Below are 20508 nucleotides of genomic sequence, written 5' to 3'. Positions count from 1 at the left end.
TTTATAGAAACCCATGTACAATCTCAAACAGCCAGCTCTTTTGTTTTAATATACAAATATCTGCTGGAGCATCACACTTTTTTCCCCTACCCATGTATCAGGTTATTGATGGTGCAACATGGAGTGTGACAGGGATAGCAAAGGGTTTTAACTATAATAAATAATAATTATAAAGCTCTAGGTTGAGATTTCTTGTCTTCATTTAACAGTCTTCTTACCTTTGTCTATGTACGTGCTGATCCCATGAGGGTTAAATGATGCCAGATCAAACCCACGGCTGATTCTCAGTTCTACTGCTCTTGGGTTTTCATCATTCAAATCCATCAGAAATATTTCACCTGGCTTGTCTGGAGCAAAGCTTTTTAACCCTGGATATTTTAAACCCTTTATGATTAAGTAAACACAACAAGAAAGTTAAGAGGATCCTAACAAAGCTGCCGAGACTAACTCTCTGTTTTGGTTTGTGGATATACCTCATGATACAGCAACAACCGTACTAATCTGTCTCTTTCCTGTTTTTTGTTGTTTCATGTTTTCCCTAATCAATTGATCCCTCCTTAACTCTCACTATTCTGCCTGCATCCTCCTCATGTTGCAGCCTACCCACCCCAGACACATTTGTGCACCCTCTGCACCATATGCTGCTGATGTCCCCATCACCACCGAATATTCTCACAGTGCTACTGCCTCTCCACATCCATCTGCTGCTACGACACCCTTCCACAAAGAAAATCCCTCGTTTTGCTGCATCCCAGAGACATCCCTTCCCCACTGTTTTTCTAAACACCCCGCCCCACAAACTGCCACAGCATCCACAGTGCTGCTCCAGCACCCTCATTCAGTGCTGGTAATTCCCCTCTAAAGCCACCAGCCACTACTGCTCTACCCAGAGCCTGTCTGAGCACCCCTGTTTCTTGTGATGCTAGACCCTCCAAGGCATCTACCTTCCCTGTGCTGGTTATCCCAAGACAATGCTGCATACCCACACAGGGCTGCTGCCTCCCACAGTGCAGATTCCCCACTTGCAATATGCACCCAGTCACTCTGTGCTTGGTACTTTCAAAACAAACACCTCTCACCACAGCTTTCCTGCCTCCCCCTCCCCATTCTTCCCCCCCCCCACCTCAAGTGACTTCTAAGGGCCTGTATCCATCCTGTCTCTACCCCTTTTGGCTCCTGACTCTCAGTCCCACATTCTCCCACTTTAACATTGTTGCTTTCAGATAGCTCAGACGACTGCAGCTTTGTAACACCACTACCGTGCAAGGTAATACAGGGAATCTCTGAATTGATCCAGGCTATCTGGTCAAAAAGTTTTCAAAATATGGGCAAACAAAGCTGCAGTGCCACAGTTAAGTGCACCTGAGTGGGTAAGGAGACTACCTAGTACAGTTCCTCTAGGCAAAATCGCAAAAGTTGGCGACACAGATGCTATCACACGTATTGCAATATTGGTTGTTTTTCTAAGAGTGATAGTAGCTGGAATCACATGAATGAGACTCTCAGCATTCATGTAGCAAAACACAGTTCCTAGCCCTCTTGGCTGTGGAGAAAAGCTTGAATATGTGAACCCTAAGGGCTCAATAACCAAGCAAAAAGAATCCAAAAGTTAATTTAAGAAAAAAAAAAAATCATGATTTTTAAGCCAATCTCCTGATTGGGGGAGGCTGACTCAAATGCTGAACACTTTGGGTTGGCAATACATCAGCAGCATGTAAAGTCACATGTGTCAATGTTAAAGGTTGTATAACGATAGCCACAACAACACTGCAAGGTTAAGAAATGAACTTGCCCAAGTAGGAGGAAATGCAGTTTGAGCTAACTTAAGTCTGCATTATTCCCAGGAAGCAGTGCGCAAAAGTGTTCTGCCTGTAATTTGCAGGTATTACTCCTGTGCATAATAAATTAGTACTCAAGCACCTGCATAGGGTGGGGAGGTGGGAGCTCAGATACTTACAGAACTAATGAAAGCCAGACCATCAGGAAGGATGTCAATATCTTCTGCACCTCTTTCTGCAAAAACAGACAGAGAAGTGGTTTATTAAGAAAGTGTTTACTACTCAAATCTTTGCTCTCTCTCACATAATTCCATTTTCAAGAGATAGTAAATCGATACTGTTTTTAGCTACTGTGCTACTCGTAGCATGTGTCTAAAGAATTAGCAGAAGTGTCAGTAGCTATTGAAAATAACAACAGAGCATGAATTCCAAGTTAGTGTTCAGGTTTACCGCCTCTCTAGGATCTAGGCTTGTCTGACAACTCAGACATGTGCTTCCTCCCGCCACCACTGAATTTTGTGTTTGAAAGGTTGACCTCCAGGTGCCCTTCTGTCCTAGCTACCTAGTCCCCTCTGACCCTGAACCCTAGACTACACTAGAAAACGTATCCATTTCTGACAATAAGATCAGCAGCGGAACCAGCAATGAACACTGTTTAACTGCAAGTGTAGACCATAGATTTTAAGGCTAGAATCACCACAATAATCTAGTCCAACCTCCTACATAACAGAGCCCATAGAATTTCACCCAGCGGTTCCAATAGCCCAATAACTTGTGGTTGGCCTGGAACATCTCATTAAGACAGACGTCCAATCTTGACGTTAAGACTCCAAGGGATGGAGCATCTACCACATCATAAGCTGCTCTAGTGGTTAACTGCCCTCACTGTTAAAAATTTGTCTCATTTTCAATTTGTACCTTGCCAGCTTCAACTTCCAGCCACTGGCTATTATAACATCTGTGCCTGCTAGAATAACGAATCCTCTGGTGTCAGCGATCTAGTTTAAGACCCTGATTAAGCCATTCCTCAGCCTTCTCTTCCATATACTAAAGAGGCTGAACTCTTGGTCTCGTTGTAAAGGGTGTTTTTCCAGACCACACATTCTCATAGCTCCTCTCAGGACCCTTTCCCATTTTGCAGGAGACCAGCACAAAACAGATTTCTAAACAAGTTTTTCAAATGACAACGTAAAGATCCTGCAGAAAGTATTGCCTTTTTAAAGAGGAAAACCTCGGCAGACTCATCAATAGAGCAGATAAGAAACTATACCTAGGGCTTTTCCATTCCTGCTGTGGCACAACCAACCTGTGATCCTGGCCAAGCCACTTACTCTCTCTGGCTCAGTTCCCCATCTGTAAAAATGGGGATAATGGCATTTCCTTACCTCACAGGGGTGTTGTGAGGTGCTCCAATACTACAGTGGTGGGGGCCATATACGTACCATAGACAGACTGTGCTGGCAGAATATGCTGGTTTGTGAACAAGTGAATCATAAGTTGTGATCATTTCGTCTCCACTAAAATCAAAGGAGTTCTCCCAAGTTTGGGAACGGAAAATTAAATTACAAGTTTATGAGACGGATAAACTACAGAAAAAGCTACACACTAAAGTGTTCATTACTACCTTAAAGAGATTGCACAACAAATCAAATATTGGCCATTTATTTCTCAACTACCTTCTAGTTAGATAAAGGCGGAGACTACCATTCAAATATTTGTTGGATTAGGTCTTGCTAAACAACCTCCCTCATCCACTGTGTGTGCACAAGAGGGAGAAGTTCTTTTACAGAAGAAATTATTAAACTGTAGATCAATTATCCCACTCTTACAGGCCTGTGTCTACTTTGACCTTTTTCCAGAAAGTTTTTCATTGTTGCTATTGCTCTGAACAGATTTAGGTGGCATGATAGTTAAGATCCCCATCTACCACTGGTGAAGCTTCACTCGGCCTAAGGAAGTCACACCACAAGAAAAAGGTGAGTGGGAAAGCTGGAGGGGCGGGAAAAGCCTTTAAAAGATGCTTTATTTACTAATTGTTAGCAAGAGAATTGAGGTGTGTTTTTAATTTCCTTGCTGAAGGGGTTTCTCCAGTGTTTGAACTAAGCTCACTGAAGCTTATTCCCGTTTATCTTTCATTGCAGAACTTCATTGTAGGATTTTCCTTATTACAAACCCTATCTCTACAAAAAGAACAGGAGTACTTGTGGCCCTTAGAGACTAACAAATTTATTTGAGCATAAGCTTTCGTGGGCTACAGCCCACTTCAGTCTCTAAGGTGCCACAAGTACTCCTGTTCTTTTTGCGGATACAGACTAACACAGGTTTCAGAGTAGCAGCCATCTCTACACAGCATGAAAGAATGCCAAGGGTCAGAAACAAACCACCAAAAACCCTATCACACACACATGGAGGGGAAACATGTTTTCAGTTAAATATGGTGAATGCTACATTAGAGGATTGGTCTGCTTCGCTACAGCCAACAAAAGCCACATAATGCTCCATTGTTACGTCATAGCTGTCAATGTCTGCATTAATAATAGGGTTTTATAGTGCTAAGCAGAGTCAATAAGACAGGGAAATCTTTGAAAGTTGCACTAGAACTTCATGATGTTACCCAAGAGGTGTAAAATATATGCACTTTTTAATAGAACTTGTTAATTGATCAAATAATTTTTACTCTGGGTATCTAACCAGTTCTAACTGCGAAGTGAAAGACAGAGGTCCTCAAATTGTACCTATGGCAGGAAAGGACTTTTAGTATTTTTAGTGTTAATCAAGATTAAATAGTTATGATGTCTGTAAGGTTCATGTTTAAGTACATGCTAAATGTCCCAGATAGCCATGACAGATTCATAGATTACAAAGCCAGAAGGGACAATTGTGATAATCTAGTCTGATCCCTGAAAGATAAGGCATTCAGCACATAAAACCCACTTCTTCAGGCCTCACAAAAGTCACACCAGTCCTTTCTCTAAGTGAAACTCCAGCCTCTATTGAGAAAAAACTTTTATTGCGTTTCACCAACTGAGGCAAGATTTAAGAACACAGCATTTTAAAATTAAGATGTTCTCTATAGCAAAATACAGAATTTCACTGCAAGGAATACGTTTATAAATCAGGTTACATAAAACAGGAGGAATCTGACAGCTATGAGTATTTCTCACTATAGAGCACCAGCATGAGCTGAAAAAACTAATTACTCTCCTATCCATGTGCCCATGAAAGAGGAAAATGTATTAATACTTTTTTGTAGCTGTTCAGGCAGAGTAATGTTTACATTACATATATAATGGGGTACAGGACTAACTGAACTACTTTTCCAATATAGACCCCCATTCTTAATATATTTAGGACAACATCCTAATGAAATTTTGGCAATCCTATTTATGAGCTTGGGGAATCCTCTACCATTAAATAAAGTTTGTAGAGAGCATGGAGGGTGGGAGAAAAGGGCATAGATGACAAAGATATGCACCCATCATGATTAGACCAAGAATGGCCTTTACTTACTGATAGAAGGAAGCCATCCACTACATGCTGAAGGAAAACCACTCGTCTTTATTAGATTAGAACCTTGGCTACAGCCAGCTGCAGGAAGCACGCATCAGGGGGGTGTTGTAAAGGGGACTTGAAGTTCATCTTTGCACTCCCAATCCTACAGCTTCTCTGTGTAGGCAGATCCTCTTGTCTCAAGGTAAAGCAGCCCTCAGGCTTCTCTAAATTTATACCAGGCTACAACAGCTACCAGGGTCCAAAAATGTCGCTAATGATAGGAGTAGCACATGGGAAACCTAGCTAGACACGTCTCTTGCCATGCCCTCTTTTCCCGTGTAACATCAGCTCCAGTGGGTAAGAGGCCATGTCAGCTCTGCAGAACCACAGTATCACACCTACATAAAGGCTGATTAAACTGGCTTTACACTACATCAGAAGTGCAATACAAAGGAGCTGCACCAGCCCACTGGATCCAGCCCAATGTGCACACACTCACACACACACACACACACTGGGTGCAGTTCACAATATGTTTTATTCCCACTACTGTTTCTATCCTGCTCTTAACACTGTAACATGCTCCTTACACACACACACACACACACACACACACACACACACACACACACACAAGGAAGGCATAAAGGGGGGGAGAGGGAAGGGAAGAAACACTCCTGTCAGTCAACCCCCTTCTTGTCTACTGTTGGAAATGGGCCACATCCACCCTGATTGAATTGGCCTTGTTAGCACTGACCCCCCCACTTGGTAAGGCAACTCCCATCTTTTCATGTGCTGTGTATTTGTACCTGCCTACTGTATTTTCCACTCCATGCATCTGATGAAGTGGGTTCTAGCCCACGAAAGCTTATGCCCAAATAAATTTGTTAATCTCTAAGGTGCCGCAAGGATTCCTTGTTGTTTTTGCTGATACAGACTAACACGGCTACCACTCTGAAACCTGATGCTCTGTGTGCATGCACCAGGTGGCTTTATTATTTGTGCTGTTGTAGCACCTAGAGATCTCAACTTGGCATTTCCTACATTTTCTCCATAAAGCTTTGCACGTGTCTCTACAGCAGCACAGATTGGGCAATCGATCCTTCTCAATCAATATTACATGGTACTATACTTCAGTGAAGTATCGCTTTGCTTTTTCCTTTTGTAGGGTCTGGACACAGACAGCATTCGTGGTTAGGGCAGTCTGCTACCATTATACCTTAGTCACCATTACTGCCTGCTGTTCATGATTCACAGTTAGGATCATTAAGCAACTATATCTATTAAGAGTAGTAATGATACATGCAGGACACCTTCCCTGCCAGGGAAAACTAAACCACCCTAGAATTCCCTCTCTGGTGCAGCTCTAACCACTGTTCAGTCCTCAGACAGACACTCACGGAAGACCCAGTCCGCTGTACTCAGCCACACCTATTCCCTCCTGAGATGAACATAACTCATTATCTCCTCTTCTCCTTGCAAACCTGGGAGCAGTTCGCCACACGCCATGCTTTAGCTTCACTGTGAGAAACTCTGAGTAGTGTATAATCTAACTCTCACAGAATACATTATAAGGCACTGTTGGGGAGGGCATTGCCCTGTTCCTGACATACAGGATAAAATCATCAGAATCAACGCCCAACAACTGTATGAGCACAAAACGCACAGACACGGATACTGGACATTTGAGAATATAAAACTTGTTTTATTCTTTTTTTTTTTTTAATGCTCTTCCAGCTGCAGTCAACAGCAAAATAGATACTCCAAATGTCTGAATGCAATGTTACAAGTAAACTTGTTAAGAATAGGTCAAAGTTTAGTTTGATGTCAGAGCTTACACGAAGTCACAAATTTTTGTTCCAGTTAGTTTTCTTCATGCAAACTGCCCCTTAAAACACAGCAATGGCTGCTTGAATATGGTTCTTGGAAACAGCCATAGCTTTTTTGGTTACTCTCATGGATAACCTAGTTGTGGCAGCTTTTGTAACAGTCACATGTATGTGGCACTTGAATACAGGAAAATCATCGCTCCCATGGCTTCCCAGAGAAGCTGGTTGTCCAGCTTCTGGGTTAACGATACAAAAGCTGCTGAATTGGCAGGATTCCATATTTCGTGATAAGAACTCCATTTGGGTCACAGGACAACGTTGCTTTTGCATTTCCAACCCGATGCAATTGATGCAGCTCTCTTGTTTTGCAGTCTCCACTGAGATATTCTTCATGATCTCATTCACACTTTGAATCTTCAATGGGATTTCAGGTGGTTAAACACACACCATAGGTGTGCTACATTAATTGAGATGTCCAACTTTACATTTGTATGTGTGACATTCTGTTGCAGTTCTGTGTGTTAATTGGTTACACTGCACTCTAGGGTTGCCAGGTGTCCAGTTTTAGACTGGAATGCCCGGTCAAAAAATGGACCCTGGTCGCTCTGGTCAACACCGCTGGCCGGGCCATTCAAAGTCCGGTCAGTGACACAAGCAGGCTCCCTGCCTGCCATGGCTCTGCACAGCTCCTGGAAACAGCGGCATGTCCCCCCTCCGGCTCCTAGACTTAGGCAGCCAAGGGGCTCCACGCACTGCCCCCATCCCAAGCGCTGCTCCACAGCTCCCATTGACCGGGAACTGCGGCCAAAGGAAGCTGTGGGGGCGGTGCCTGCAGAGGGGACAGTGCGTAGGGCTGCCTGGCCACGCCTCCATGTAGGAGCCGGAGGGGGGACATGCCGCTGCTTTCAGGAGCCAATGACATAAGTGCCGTCCAGAGCCTGCACCCCTCATCTCCTCCTGTACCCCAACCCCCTACTCCAGCCCTGATCCCCCTCCTGCCCTCTGAACCCCTCCATCACAGCCCAGAGCACCCTCCTGCACCCCAAACCCCTCATTCCCAGCCCCACTGGAGAGCCCGCACCCCCAGTCAGAGCCCTCAGACCCCCCCCATGCCTCAATCCCTGCCCCAACCCTGATCCCACTCCCACCCTCCGAACCCCTCAGTCCCAGCCCGGAGCACCCTCCTACACTCCAAGCCCCTCATCACCAGCCCCACCCCAGAGTCTGCACCACCAGCCAGAGCGCTCACACTCCCCCTCAGCCCCTGCCCCAGCCCAGAGTCCCCTCCCGCACTTCAAATCCCTCATCCCTGGCCCTTCACCAGAGCCCGCACCCCCAGCCAGAGCCCACCCCTCACGCCCCCACACACCCCAACACCCTGCCCCAGCCCAGTGAAAATGAGTGAGTGAGTGAGGGTGGGGAGAGCGGGCAACGGGGGGAGGGGGAAGATGGAGTGAGCAGTGGGCAGGGCCTCAGAGGAGGAGGGCAGGGAGCAGGGCAAGGGTGTTCGGTTTTGTGCGAGTAGAAAGTTGGCAACCCTAGTGGGGCTCTGTGCAGATTCAGGGATCTGGTCATACAGAATTCATTGCAGGGTGGGGATCTATAAAGAAATCTCTACAGGAATCACATTGCAGACTGTGCAGCAATTACTTTGCCTGACGCTGAAATACAGCCACCTCTGGCTTGGAAGAAATGTGGCAATTGCTTAGCAGCCCATAGCAGCATTACACAACCATTTAGGACAGGAACTGGAGAATAGCATACTAACTGAAACTGCAGGCTAAAATTTAAAGAAACAGAAAGCAATTGCCCAGTGATACATAGTCTAATGGATTCCTATTTCTAGTTCATGTAGTCTTTCCATGCCTTTATATACAATATTTTATTTTGTTCCATATATTTCTTTGTGGGGTTTGTGTCTACTAAGATCATTCAATTTCCTCCCTTTTGTTTGCCTGGGACCACCTCAAAGTCACTGACATTACAGCACCCTCTGCTGAGCCAAAGGGGGCTGGACTTAATTCTGCTTAGAGCCTGTCAAAGATGCCTCACCCTTCAGTCAGAAGAAATCAAACAAGCCATTAGCCAGAGGGGCACTCCAACATGATGCTTCTAGTGAGTGTATGGGCTATCTGTACAGCCCTCCCAACCTCTGACTGTTCATGGAGTTTGGGACCTGAACTCAGATCCCCAGTAGGGTATTCCATAGACCAGGGCTGGCCTTACGCCACACACATTCATAACAACCAAAGATGACTAAAACTAGTGACTGTCAATCATCTACTGCTTTCCCACCAAGAAAACCAAGATGTCAGTTCTTCCTTTCTTGATCTGTGCCAAAGGGAATAAAATGAGGATCAAAACACCAGAGAACTCTATTTGTAGAGATAAGCATAAGTAATCAATTGCTTTACAAGCATTTCCACCCGTTATCAAGTTATTTCTTACATAACAGGTTTTGATTACTGCTTGATACTGCAGTCATGTATGACCAATTTTATGAAAGGAAACACTAAGCATTTTTCACTCTGCAATATATCAACGTCTAGTTATAGATAGTGACCACCAATAATGTTACTGATCTAAATCTGAACCTGCTCTTAAAGTTAATACCATCTTATCCTGAGACTGAGTTCTCAACACTAATCACGCTTCATTAGCGCTCCTGACCTTTAGGAATTAAGTTAGAAAAGACATCCAGAATATAGGGGAAAGGAGAAATACCCAGTAGAAATAATCTTTAAGAAGTTTATTATATGGGAGGTAGTTCAAGGTTTATGATATGATAAGCATAAATCTTAACAGTTGAAGGAATTCCTGAAACAGCCTGGTATAAGACCTAGACTTAGGTATAAGACATTTCAGTTTAACCACATATGTGAAGCGAGTGATGTGAAAGGCAAAAGTCAGGAGTAAACAAGCTAAGAATGATCTGAGTGAGGATTTTATGCCCCCTGAAGACAAGAGACATTTCTGGGAAGTTTTATAATCTTGTACCTTGATTTTCTATCAGAAACTCAAGAAGTTGAATCGGAATGGTGGGGACAATAGTTGGAACAATGGTGGTTGGATGGGTAGATGTCAGAGAGAGGTTATGTGACAGCGAGATGAGAGGTTCTATTGAAAGGAAGAATAACAATGGCATACAACACTGTACACTACACACATTAGCCCTACGTTGTAAGACAAGACTCCTGATTTATGCAATGAATTAAATTAGCGTTTATTGAATAATTTTAATCATCAATTATATATATTTTTTAAATCATTCTAAATGCACCACAATGTGGAAATGACTCACGGATGCTAAGTGTTTGTCCTGCAGCATGGAACAACTTTCCTGGGAGGCTCAAGAGCCCAGCAGGAGGGATGTCGGTTTTGGAGTACAGCCAACTGAGGAAGTTGTCTACACTATGAATATTTACCAACAAAGCTTGCCTCCTGTTGGCACAACCTTGCATGCATCTACACTCCAATTGGAGTCCTGATAATACCTGAACTTTTGTCAGTGAAGTTAAACCACTTCCCTGAGTGACAGAAGTCTCTACTGGTATTCTTCTACTGGGACAATGCCTATGTGGATGCAATATTATGTGTATCAGCACAAACATTCCTCCAGAAACAAGCCTACAATGCCACTGTCTCCACAGCAGTGACAGCTCTGGTGGAATTTTGAACTCTGCTGCCCAGGCAGCAAAAAAATATGGTTCTGTCCCCCAGACCTGTCTCTCGTATGCAGAGCTAGATGCTATACTGAGCGGGGATCTCACCTGTGAGTGACAGCAGATACCTCATGACACCCAGAATAAGGCACCCTAGATTTGCACAGTGAGGAAGAGCTTGTTGAGGATGGGGACATGGAGGATTCAGAACCAACAGACAACCAGGACCTCTTCAAGACCAAGCTGAACCCAGAGAAAACCCACTGAGGAAAGGGACAGGGGCTCTAATTGATGTGATTTACTGCCCTTATTAATGCACTTGTTTCCTCTATAGCTTGAGAAATGTTGTCCCCGTTTCCTTCCCTGTCCTTCCCTTCCCAAAACGACAGCTGACTGCACATGGTCAGGGAGCAAAGGAATTCTGTTTTAAATTAGCCTGTTTATTTTAAGAGCATGCACTGTCAGTACAATGCAAAAAAAAAATCAATAGAAAGAAAACAGGATATATACTTTTGCAAATACCTTAGGTGCATTCAAAGCACATACCTCTGCAGGCAAAATAATTCAAATAAAATTACAAAATGCAACTAATATTCAATGCATTCAGAATAAAAAAAAAAATACTTCCAGTGATTGAAAGCTACATGAACCAACACCTGAGAATTCAAATTAAACACATTGAGACTTCAAAAGAATGCTTGCAAGCAAGCCAGAATCTGGGCATTCAAACTACATGATTTGGCAGAAAAACAACAACCCACTAACAATATTTGAGTCCAAAACAAATTACTTACTATGGTCAGATTCAGGAAAGAGATAGAACAATTTGTGGCTGGTTTAGGGGGCTTGTCTTGGACAGGCTCACAAAGCTAGCCAGCAGTCATGACCTTCCTCCATTTGCAGCGATGCAAGTTTGTCTTGACCCAGACATCTTTCCCGTTCTCTGGCACAATTTCACTGAACTTTTCAAGCAAATAGTGTTTGAGCTTTGCTCACACATTTCTAGCCAGAGTAGCCTTTTTGCTTCTGCCATGGTAGGACACTCCGCAATGAGCTCTGGGAGGACATGGGGCTGGTGGTATATGGGCCCAGGCACGCATGAGCCATCTCAAGTGGCTGTCTTTTCTGGGACTTTGGAACCTGTATGAGCGATATATTTGCCAGGACACCTACTTCCTGTAATAAGTTTAGCAGTGTTTACTATACTATCCCAAAAGTTACCCAGGCCACCAGCTCCTAACAGCCAGTGGGATTGAAAAGTGCCCCCATATACTCACCATACTGTGTGCTGTTCCATGGCCCTGAATAGGGTTGCCAGGTGTCCGGAACGCCCGGCTGCCGGCTCCGCAGCTCCCATTGGCCAGGAACTGCGACCAATGGGAACTGCGGGGGGTGGCGCCTGTGGGCACGCAGGCAGCGTGCACCACACAGAGCCATCTGGCCGCCCTTGCAGCTAGAGGCCTCAGGGACCTGGCGGCCACTTCCTCGGAGCTGCAATAAGCACCGCCGGGACCCCAAGCCCCTTCCCTGAGCATGCCAAACCCCTCATCCCCTGCCCCACCCCCAGACGGAGCCCTCAACCTCCCCCCCACCCCCCGCACCCTAACTCCCTGCCCCAGGCTGGAGTCCCATCCCGCACCCCAACCCCCTCATCCCCAGCCCCACCCTAGAGCCCACACTCCCAGCTGGAGCCCACACCCCCTCCTGCACTCTAACCCCCTGCCCCAGCCTGGTGAAAGTGAGTGAGGGTGGGGAAGAGCGAGCAACGGAGTGAGGGGGGATGGAGCGAGTGGGGGCAGGGCCTCAGAGAAGGGGTGGGACATGGGCGGGGCCAGGGTATTCGGTTTTGTGTGATTAGAAAGTTGGCATTCCTACTGTACTCCTGTCACTATCTACAAATGACATTCACATGCAACACCTCAGAGTGATTCCCAACAAAAGTTGCTATGCATCAATCCCACTATATGAGATCACAATTTTTAGGAACCATCACTGGGGCATACACTGAGATAGCGCAGCACCAATCAAATCATTGTGCTGTTCTACAGAATGAGCAGACCCCATCAATAGGTCCTGCCTTTGCATACACCTGCAGTCACCACTACACTGAAAGACCCGTGAAGAGATCCACTCATAAATGTACATTGCAATTAGAGTGTGATAGCACCCACAAACCATATTTCCAAGTGCATATTCAATTTCATAGCTACAGTAAAGACTGGTTGTGGAAAACTAACCTAAAGCATCCGTCTTACTATGATCTCGATTTATTGAAATACAAGATGAAATTATAAAAATAATGGAGGAAGTTAATTAGCAGACAATACCTAAAATGTATTTACATAGCCAAGGTAGGTTTGATATCACCATAAACAAGCAATTATAAAACCCACCCAAAAATCCCATGGATGGCATTATGCAGAAGCTAGATAGACCACAAAACTAATTCTGCAAATTTTGGGACACTGTACATGTATGTTAACTGTGTACAGTCATCATGAGTCTTCCATTTAGTCCTCCAATCACTGCCTGCCCATTCAAGATGTGAAGAAAAAGAAATGCAAGCATCAAGCCAAAAGATGGATTAATGCTATACAGACAATTGATGATGTTATCTTCACAGATAAGACAATTGTGGAGATGGAGACATACAGCAAGATGTGTCTCTCTCGCTTAGGACTTCACTATCTCAAGCCATGATTAAAGCATACATGGAAGCTTTGTTTTGGAAGCAATAAGTAGACAGTGTCAGTCCTAGACTCATATTTAAAAGCCACAGTAAATACAAGCAGACAGACCCAGAAAGGAGAAAATGTGAGTGCAGTCTACTACTGTAATTAAAGTTGGTCTGGAATTTTTCAACTAAATGTTTCATCAGACAATGCCAGTTCCTCAAAACCAAAACTGTTAATTGACTCCTTATGCTAAACAATCTGTTCCATCTTGTATATAGCTATGACACTCTGAGTACGTTTCCCAGACCTGAAGAAGAGCTCTGTGTAAGCTCGAAAGCTTGTCTCTCTCATCAATAGAAATAAAAGCTATTACCTCACCCGCCTTGTCTCTCAGAGGAAAGAGCCTATTTCAGCAATTTCTTTTACTTGAAAAAAAAACATTTTTAAAGTTTTAAAATTGTCAGTTTCATTTCAAAATGAAAAGTTCCATTTTCCCAGTCTGAGATTACCTTCGGTTTCAAAATTTTAGCTAATTATAGTAAGAAAAAAATTAAAATGGTCAGAATCAGAACAAAACATTACAGTTGACCAGAACTAACTTTTTTTCTCCACCAGTTTGCAAAAAATTTTGTTGAGATTTTGACATTTCATCCCAATATTTCAGGGTGGGGGGAAGATTTTGAAATCTCAAACATTTTTGTGGGATAGAAAAATCATTTGCTGCCCAGCATGAACTATAATCTCAATATGAGATTTGACAGGTACTGGGATGATGTCGGAGGGTGCAGTCCTGGATGAGGGAGCAAGGGGTTGTCTGGAGTTAAATTTATATATTAGTTTTTAATGCTGTTTTAGGCCATTGGAAGTTTGTTAGTGCTTCTGTATGCTGGTGCATCTTTTACATTGTCAAATCTAAATAAATTGATAAAATAGAGTAATTAAGTTTATTTGTCACTGTCACATTAAGAACAGTCCAAGGGCAGAGGGTAAGGGGAACCCAGATACACAGCCCGCTGTAGGGCTTTAGTGAAGACGCTACTACGCTAATGGGAGAGCTGTTCCCATCGGCATAGTTAATCCACCTCCCTGAGAAGCAGTAGCTATGTTGACAGGAGAAGCTCTCCTGTAGACTTAGCGCTGTCTAGATCAGTATAACTATGTCGCTCAGGGATATGGATTTTTCACACCCCTGAGTGACCTAGTTATATCGATATAGGTCTGTAGTGTAGATCTGGCCTCATAGACAATGAGAATGCATTTACATATATCAGATAAACAAAGCTATCAAGCTAACAAGTGGGGTAAAGAGACAGTGTGGCCACACTCCAGCAAGAAAAATAAACTTTATCTGAACTAGAGAGACAGGGGGTCTAAACCTCAGTTAAGCAAATTAATCAACTGACTGGATACGTTAGTGTATCATGTAAGATTTTATGAATGCCTGTAACATACTGGTGATTAATAGAATTGTAAACGGCATGTATTAACACTATAAGAGGAACAGAGGAACATAAGAACGGTCGTACTGGGTCAGACCAAAGGTCCATCTAGCCCAGTATCCTGTCTACCGACAGTGGCCAATGCCAGGTGCCCCAGAGGGAGTGAACCTAACAGGTAATGATCAAGTGATCTCTCTCCTGCCATCCATCTCCACCCTCTGACTAACCGAGGCTAGGGACACCTTCCTTACCCATCCTGGCTAATAGCCATTAATGGACTTAACCTCCATGAATTTATCCAGTTCTCTTTTAAACGCTGTTATAGTCCTAGCCTTCACAACCTCCTCAGGCAAGGAGTTCCACAAGTTGACTGTGCGCTGTGTGAAGAAGAACTTCACACTTCTTCAGAATTATGAATACTCACTGAAATTATGTTTGAATGTGTGTGGCTGAACAAAGGAAGGAACTGTTCCCATCCAGTCTCCTACGTAAATTAAAACATGGTCAAATCAAAACAATGGAAGCCCCATTTAACATACCGGGGGATGGGAAGCCGACAGGAAGGGAAGAACAGTGTGAGGTCAGCTTCCCGGTGGGCACAGCAAGCTGAGCACACAGGAGGGCTTCCTGCCTCCTGAAAACAAGGTCACTGAACTTTGGGAGATAGAAGGAAGGACAGAAAGCCATTTTAGGCAACCATCACTAGACCGACAAGGGAACAGAACCCTTGCAAGCTGAGAAAAATGGGTCCTTCAACCCAAGGGGATGGGGTTTGAAGTCTGTGGAACCGAATATAGGTAAGCAATCTGTCTAGGAAAAAGTCTTCCACCTGAGACAACAAAGGAAGCCAGCATCTTGTGCTTTTGTGGAAAAATTACAAAAAAAAAAAAATGTAAAAATATAATTAGGAAGGCCAAAAAAGAATTTGAACAGCTAGCCAAAGACTCAAAAAGTAACAGCTAAAAAATTTGTAAGTACATCAGAAGCAGGAAGCCTGCTGAACAATTGAGATCCTAAAGGGGAACTCAGGGAAGATAAGGCCATTGCAGAGATACTAAATGAATTTTTTGCATCTGTCTTCATGGTTGAGGATGTGAGGGAGATTCCCAAATCTGTGCCATTCTTTTTAGATGACAAATCTGAGGAACTGTCCCAGATTGAAGTGTCATTAGAGGAGGTTTTGGAACAAATTGATAAATTAAACAGTAATAAGTCACCAGGACCAGATGGTACTCACACAAGAGTTCTGAAGGAACTCAAATGTGAAATTGCAGAACAACTAACTGTGGTGTGTAACCTATCATTCAAATCAGCTTCTGTACCAGGTGACTGGAGAATAGCCAATGTGACACAATTTAAAAAAAACACACGAGACGACTCCAGAGGCGATCCTGGCAATTAAAAGCTGGTAAACCTAGCTTCAGTACCAGGCAAATTGGTTGAAACTACAGTAAAGAACAGAATGATCAGACACATGATAATCTACGAACTATTGTTGGGGATGAGTCTACATGGTTTTTGTAAAGGGAAATCATGCCTCAATCAATCTACTAGAATTCTTGGAGGGGATCAACAAGCATGTGGACAAGGGTGACCGAGTGGATATAGTGTACTTAGTTTTTCAGAAAGCCTTTGACAAGGTCCCTTAAGCAAAGTAAACTATCATGGGATGAGAGGGAAGGCCCTCTCATGGATCAGTAACTGGTTAAAAGATAGTAAATAAAGGGTAGGAATAAATGGTCAGTTTTCAGAATGGAGAAAGGTAAATAGTGGTGTCCGCCAGGGATCTGTACTGGGACCAGTACTGTTCAACATATTCATAAATGATCTAGAAAAACAGTGAGGTGGCCAGATTTGCAGATACTCAAGATAGTTAAGTCCAAAGCAGACTGTGAAGGGTTACAAAGGAATCTCACAAAACTGGGTGACTGGGCAACAAAATGGCAGATGAAATTCAATGTTCATAAATGCAAAATAATGCACATTGGAAAACATAATCCCAACTATACATATAAAATGATGGAGTCTAAATTAGCTGTTACCACTCAAGAAAGAGATATTGGAGTCGTTGTGGATAGTTCTCTGAAAACATCCACTCAATGTGCAGCGGCAGTCAAAAGAGCAAACAATGTTGGGAATCATTAGGAAAGGGCTAGATAGTAAGACAGAAAATATCATATTGCCTCTAGATAAATCCGTGGTATGCCCACATCTTGAATACTGCATGTAGATGTGGTCGCCCCATCTCAAAAAAGATACATTGGAACTAGAGAAGGTACAGAAAAGGGAAACAAAAATGATTAGGGGTATGGAACAGCTTCCGTATGAGGAGAGATTGAAAAGACTGGGACTTTTCAGCTTGGAAAAGAGATGACTAAGGGGGAACGCAATAGAGGTCTATAAAATCATGACTGGTGTAGAGAAAGTAAGTAAATAACTTGTGGAACTCCTTGCCTGAGGAGGTTGTGAAGGCTACGACTATAACAGCGTTTAAAAGAGAACTGGATAAATTCATGGAGGTTAAGTCCATTAATGGCTACTAGCCAGGATGGGTAAGGAATGGTGTCCCTAGCCTCTGTTTGTCAGAGGGTGGTGATGGACTGCAGGAGAGAGATCACTTGATCATTACCTGTTAGGTTCACTCCCTCTGGGACACCTGGCATTGGCCACTGTCGGAAGACAGGATACTGGGCTGGCTGGACCTTTGGTCTGACCCAGTATGGCCATTCTTATGTTCTTAGGAAATGTTAATTACTCCTCATGACACAAGAACTAGGGGCCCCCAAATGAAATGAATAGGCAGCAGATTTAAAACAAACAAAAGGAAGTAAGTATTTCTTCACACAATGCACAATCAACCTGTGGAACTCTTTGCCAGAGGATGCTGTGAAGGCCAAGACTATAACAGGGTTCAAAAAAGAACTAGATAAGTTTATGAAGGATTGGTCCAGCAATGGCTATTAGCCAGGATGGGCAGGGATGCAAAACCATGCTCTGAAGTGTCCCTAGCCTCTCTTTGCCAGAAGCTGGGAATGGGCGACAGGGGATGGATCACTTGATGATTACCTGTTCTGTTCATTCCCTCTGAAGCATCTGGCACAGGCCATGGTTAGAAAACAGGATATTGGGCAAGATGGACCATTGGGCTGATCCAGTATGGCCGTTCTTACTGTACTGACTGAAGAAGAGGCAAGTTGGGAGATGATTGACTGGTGAGAGAAACCATTTTCAATAAAGCCTGCATCTTGTTACATTAGACATGTGCTTTTAGACGTGTTTTCACTTTTATTTGCTTTTAACCCTTTCTAACTTTGTTCCTTTTACTTAGCACCACTTAAGTCCTATTGTTAATACATTTATTTATTTTCATGATGAGCTAACTCTGTGCGCTGTTTAGATAATCTGTGATGCAGTTTGTCTCTTTACAGGTGCAACAAACATTATTTCTCAGAGCTGTCCAAGAGAAGGCTGGACACTTCAGGGCAGTGGTTTTCAAACTTTTTTTCTGGGGACCCAGTTGAAGAAAATTGTTGATGCCTGCGACCCAATGGAGCTGGGGATGAGGGGCTCCAGGTTTGGGAGGGGCTCAGGGCTGGGGCAGGGGGTTGGGGTACGGGAGGAGGTCAGGGCTCTGGGCTGCAGGCTCTGGGCTGGGGTCGGGGATGAGGGGCTTGGGGTGCAGGAGGGGCTCTGGTTTTGGGGGGCTCAAGGCTGGAGGTGCAGGCTCTGGGCTGGGGTCTGGGATGATGGGTTTGGGGTGCAGGAGGGGCTCCAGGTTTGGGGGGGCTCAGGGCTGGGGCAGGGGGTTGGGGTGTGGAAGGGCTATGGGCTGGGGGTGCAGGCTCTGAGATGGGGCCAAGGATGAGGGAGTTGGGGTGCAGGAAGGGGTTCCAACTTTGGGGAGGCTCAGGCGCAAACTTACCTCCGGCAGCTCCCAATCAGCGGCGCAGCCGGGGTGCAGAGGCAGGCTTCCTGCCTGTCCTGGCACTGCAGGCCACGCTGTGCCCCAGAAGCAGCCAGCAGCAGGTCCAGGCTCCTCCGCAAGCAGGTCCGCACAGCTCTTGCCCGCAGGCACCACCACTCCCGACTCCTATTGGCCAGTTCCTGGCCAATGGGAGTGTGGAGCTGTTGCTTGGGGTTGGGGCAGAACGTGGAGCCCCTTGGCCCCCCTGCCTAGAAGCGGGACCGGCTGCTGGCCGCTTCCAGGATGCAGCACGGTGTCGGAACAGGTAGGCACTAGCCTCTCTTAGCTAGGCAGCACCACGGACAGGACTTTTAACGTCCCGGTCAGCAATGCTGACCAGAGCTGCTAGGGTCCCAGGTGCTGAACAAGGCGACCCAGTGACTTACATGCCGCGACCCAGTACTGGGTTACAACAAACTTTGAAAAATACTGGTTTAGGGCACACAATTTTGGGGAAATTCAGGACTGGGAATGTGTTGGAGTCATCTGGCTGGTTGTAACCCAGGCTGGTGGAAGCCAAAGTGAGGTTGTAGACAGGCTGTTGGGATCAGAGCTGCTGAACCAGGGCTATGTAAGCACACAGATGCTCAGGGTGTGACCCACATGCTTGTAGGCTTGTTGTAAGTGGCCCAGGTTGGGAGCTATAGCAACAGAGCATTGCGAGGTACCCAGAGTTATGGGTAAGTGGTGACAACCCCTCACTGGTCCTGGATTGCACTCCTGAACCCTGACCAGACTGTCACAGTCACTTCCTACAGTGATAAGTACCCTAGAAATATTTACTACAAAAGGTCCTTTTTTCCTTCTTCTGTCAGGATATGGAATTATTTTGTACTTGCACCATACTACATTAAATGAAACTTCAAATTCACCTGCTTGCAGATATGAAATACAATTCCATCACGTTTCTGAGGGTAACGTACACAAGTTAAACAAAGCAATAGATTGTTCATGAGGAAAAACTCCTAAGATAATTATTTCCATGAATTCTTAATTAAGATCAAATTTTGAGACCGTAACATGAATAGAGCTAGGTAAACAATTCACGAACGATCACCTATTCAAACATACTCTTTTCTTTGTGATACACACAAACAACTCATGATTTTTTACCAATGTGTTCACTATTTGCAGCTGTTCAATGAATTGCTTAAACTAAGCATTGTTAGCGTATGGGTTATTCACAAACTGTTAGTAACAAGTATTTGATATTCATGCTGCACAATTGGCCCACTTATGACACAGTTTCAGCTCACTGATTGACTGATGCACTTTCTTGAACAGGAGGGAAATCTAGAAGAGAACTTGGGGCAGTCATGAGAGCACTTCCAACGTGAACACTCACTTGAGAGTTTCATGAAACTTCTTTCTGCAAACATTCTTGTGAATAATAAAAAAGAATTCAGCAAGAAGGGGTCAAATAAAAGCAAAACAAATTGGAGGGTTCAGTTATATAACAATTCCTGATTTTGCCCAGCTGTAAACACAAGCGTAATGTACCCTTTTCCCACCCAGGATGTAGATTTCTAACAATTAAAAAGATCACCTTGGACTGAAGGTTCCAATTCAGGTGTGCAGTTATGCCAACTTAAAAGACATTAGTTTGTTTAAGAGAATAACCTTCTCCCCCATCTTCCCACCAAGTTCAGTTTCTGACTTCTTTTTTTTA

General features: G+C 44.2%; 1 protein-coding gene across 1 annotated transcript in view; it reads right to left on the bottom strand.

Annotated features, from left to right (window-relative positions):
• The window catches only part of LOC112115728 (serum paraoxonase/arylesterase 2-like), a 46220-nt gene that overhangs the window by 11663 nt on the left and 14049 nt on the right, over window positions 1-20508 (bottom strand). The window contains exons 3-4 of the mRNA XM_024212908.2: window positions 1958-2013; window positions 219-384 (exon numbers count right to left, since the gene is read on the bottom strand). Of these exons, the coding sequence (XP_024068676.1) occupies window positions 219-384; window positions 1958-2013 (222 nt within the window). The remainder of the gene's footprint in view (window positions 1-218; window positions 385-1957; window positions 2014-20508) is intronic.

Source organism: Terrapene carolina, unplaced genomic scaffold, assembly GCF_002925995.2.
Source record: "Terrapene carolina triunguis isolate 2854851 unplaced genomic scaffold, T_m_triunguis-2.0 Scaffold84, whole genome shotgun sequence".
In the NCBI taxonomy this organism is placed as follows: domain Eukaryota; kingdom Metazoa; phylum Chordata; order Testudines; family Emydidae; genus Terrapene; species Terrapene triunguis.
This window is presented reverse-complemented; position numbering and strand designations above follow the sequence as displayed.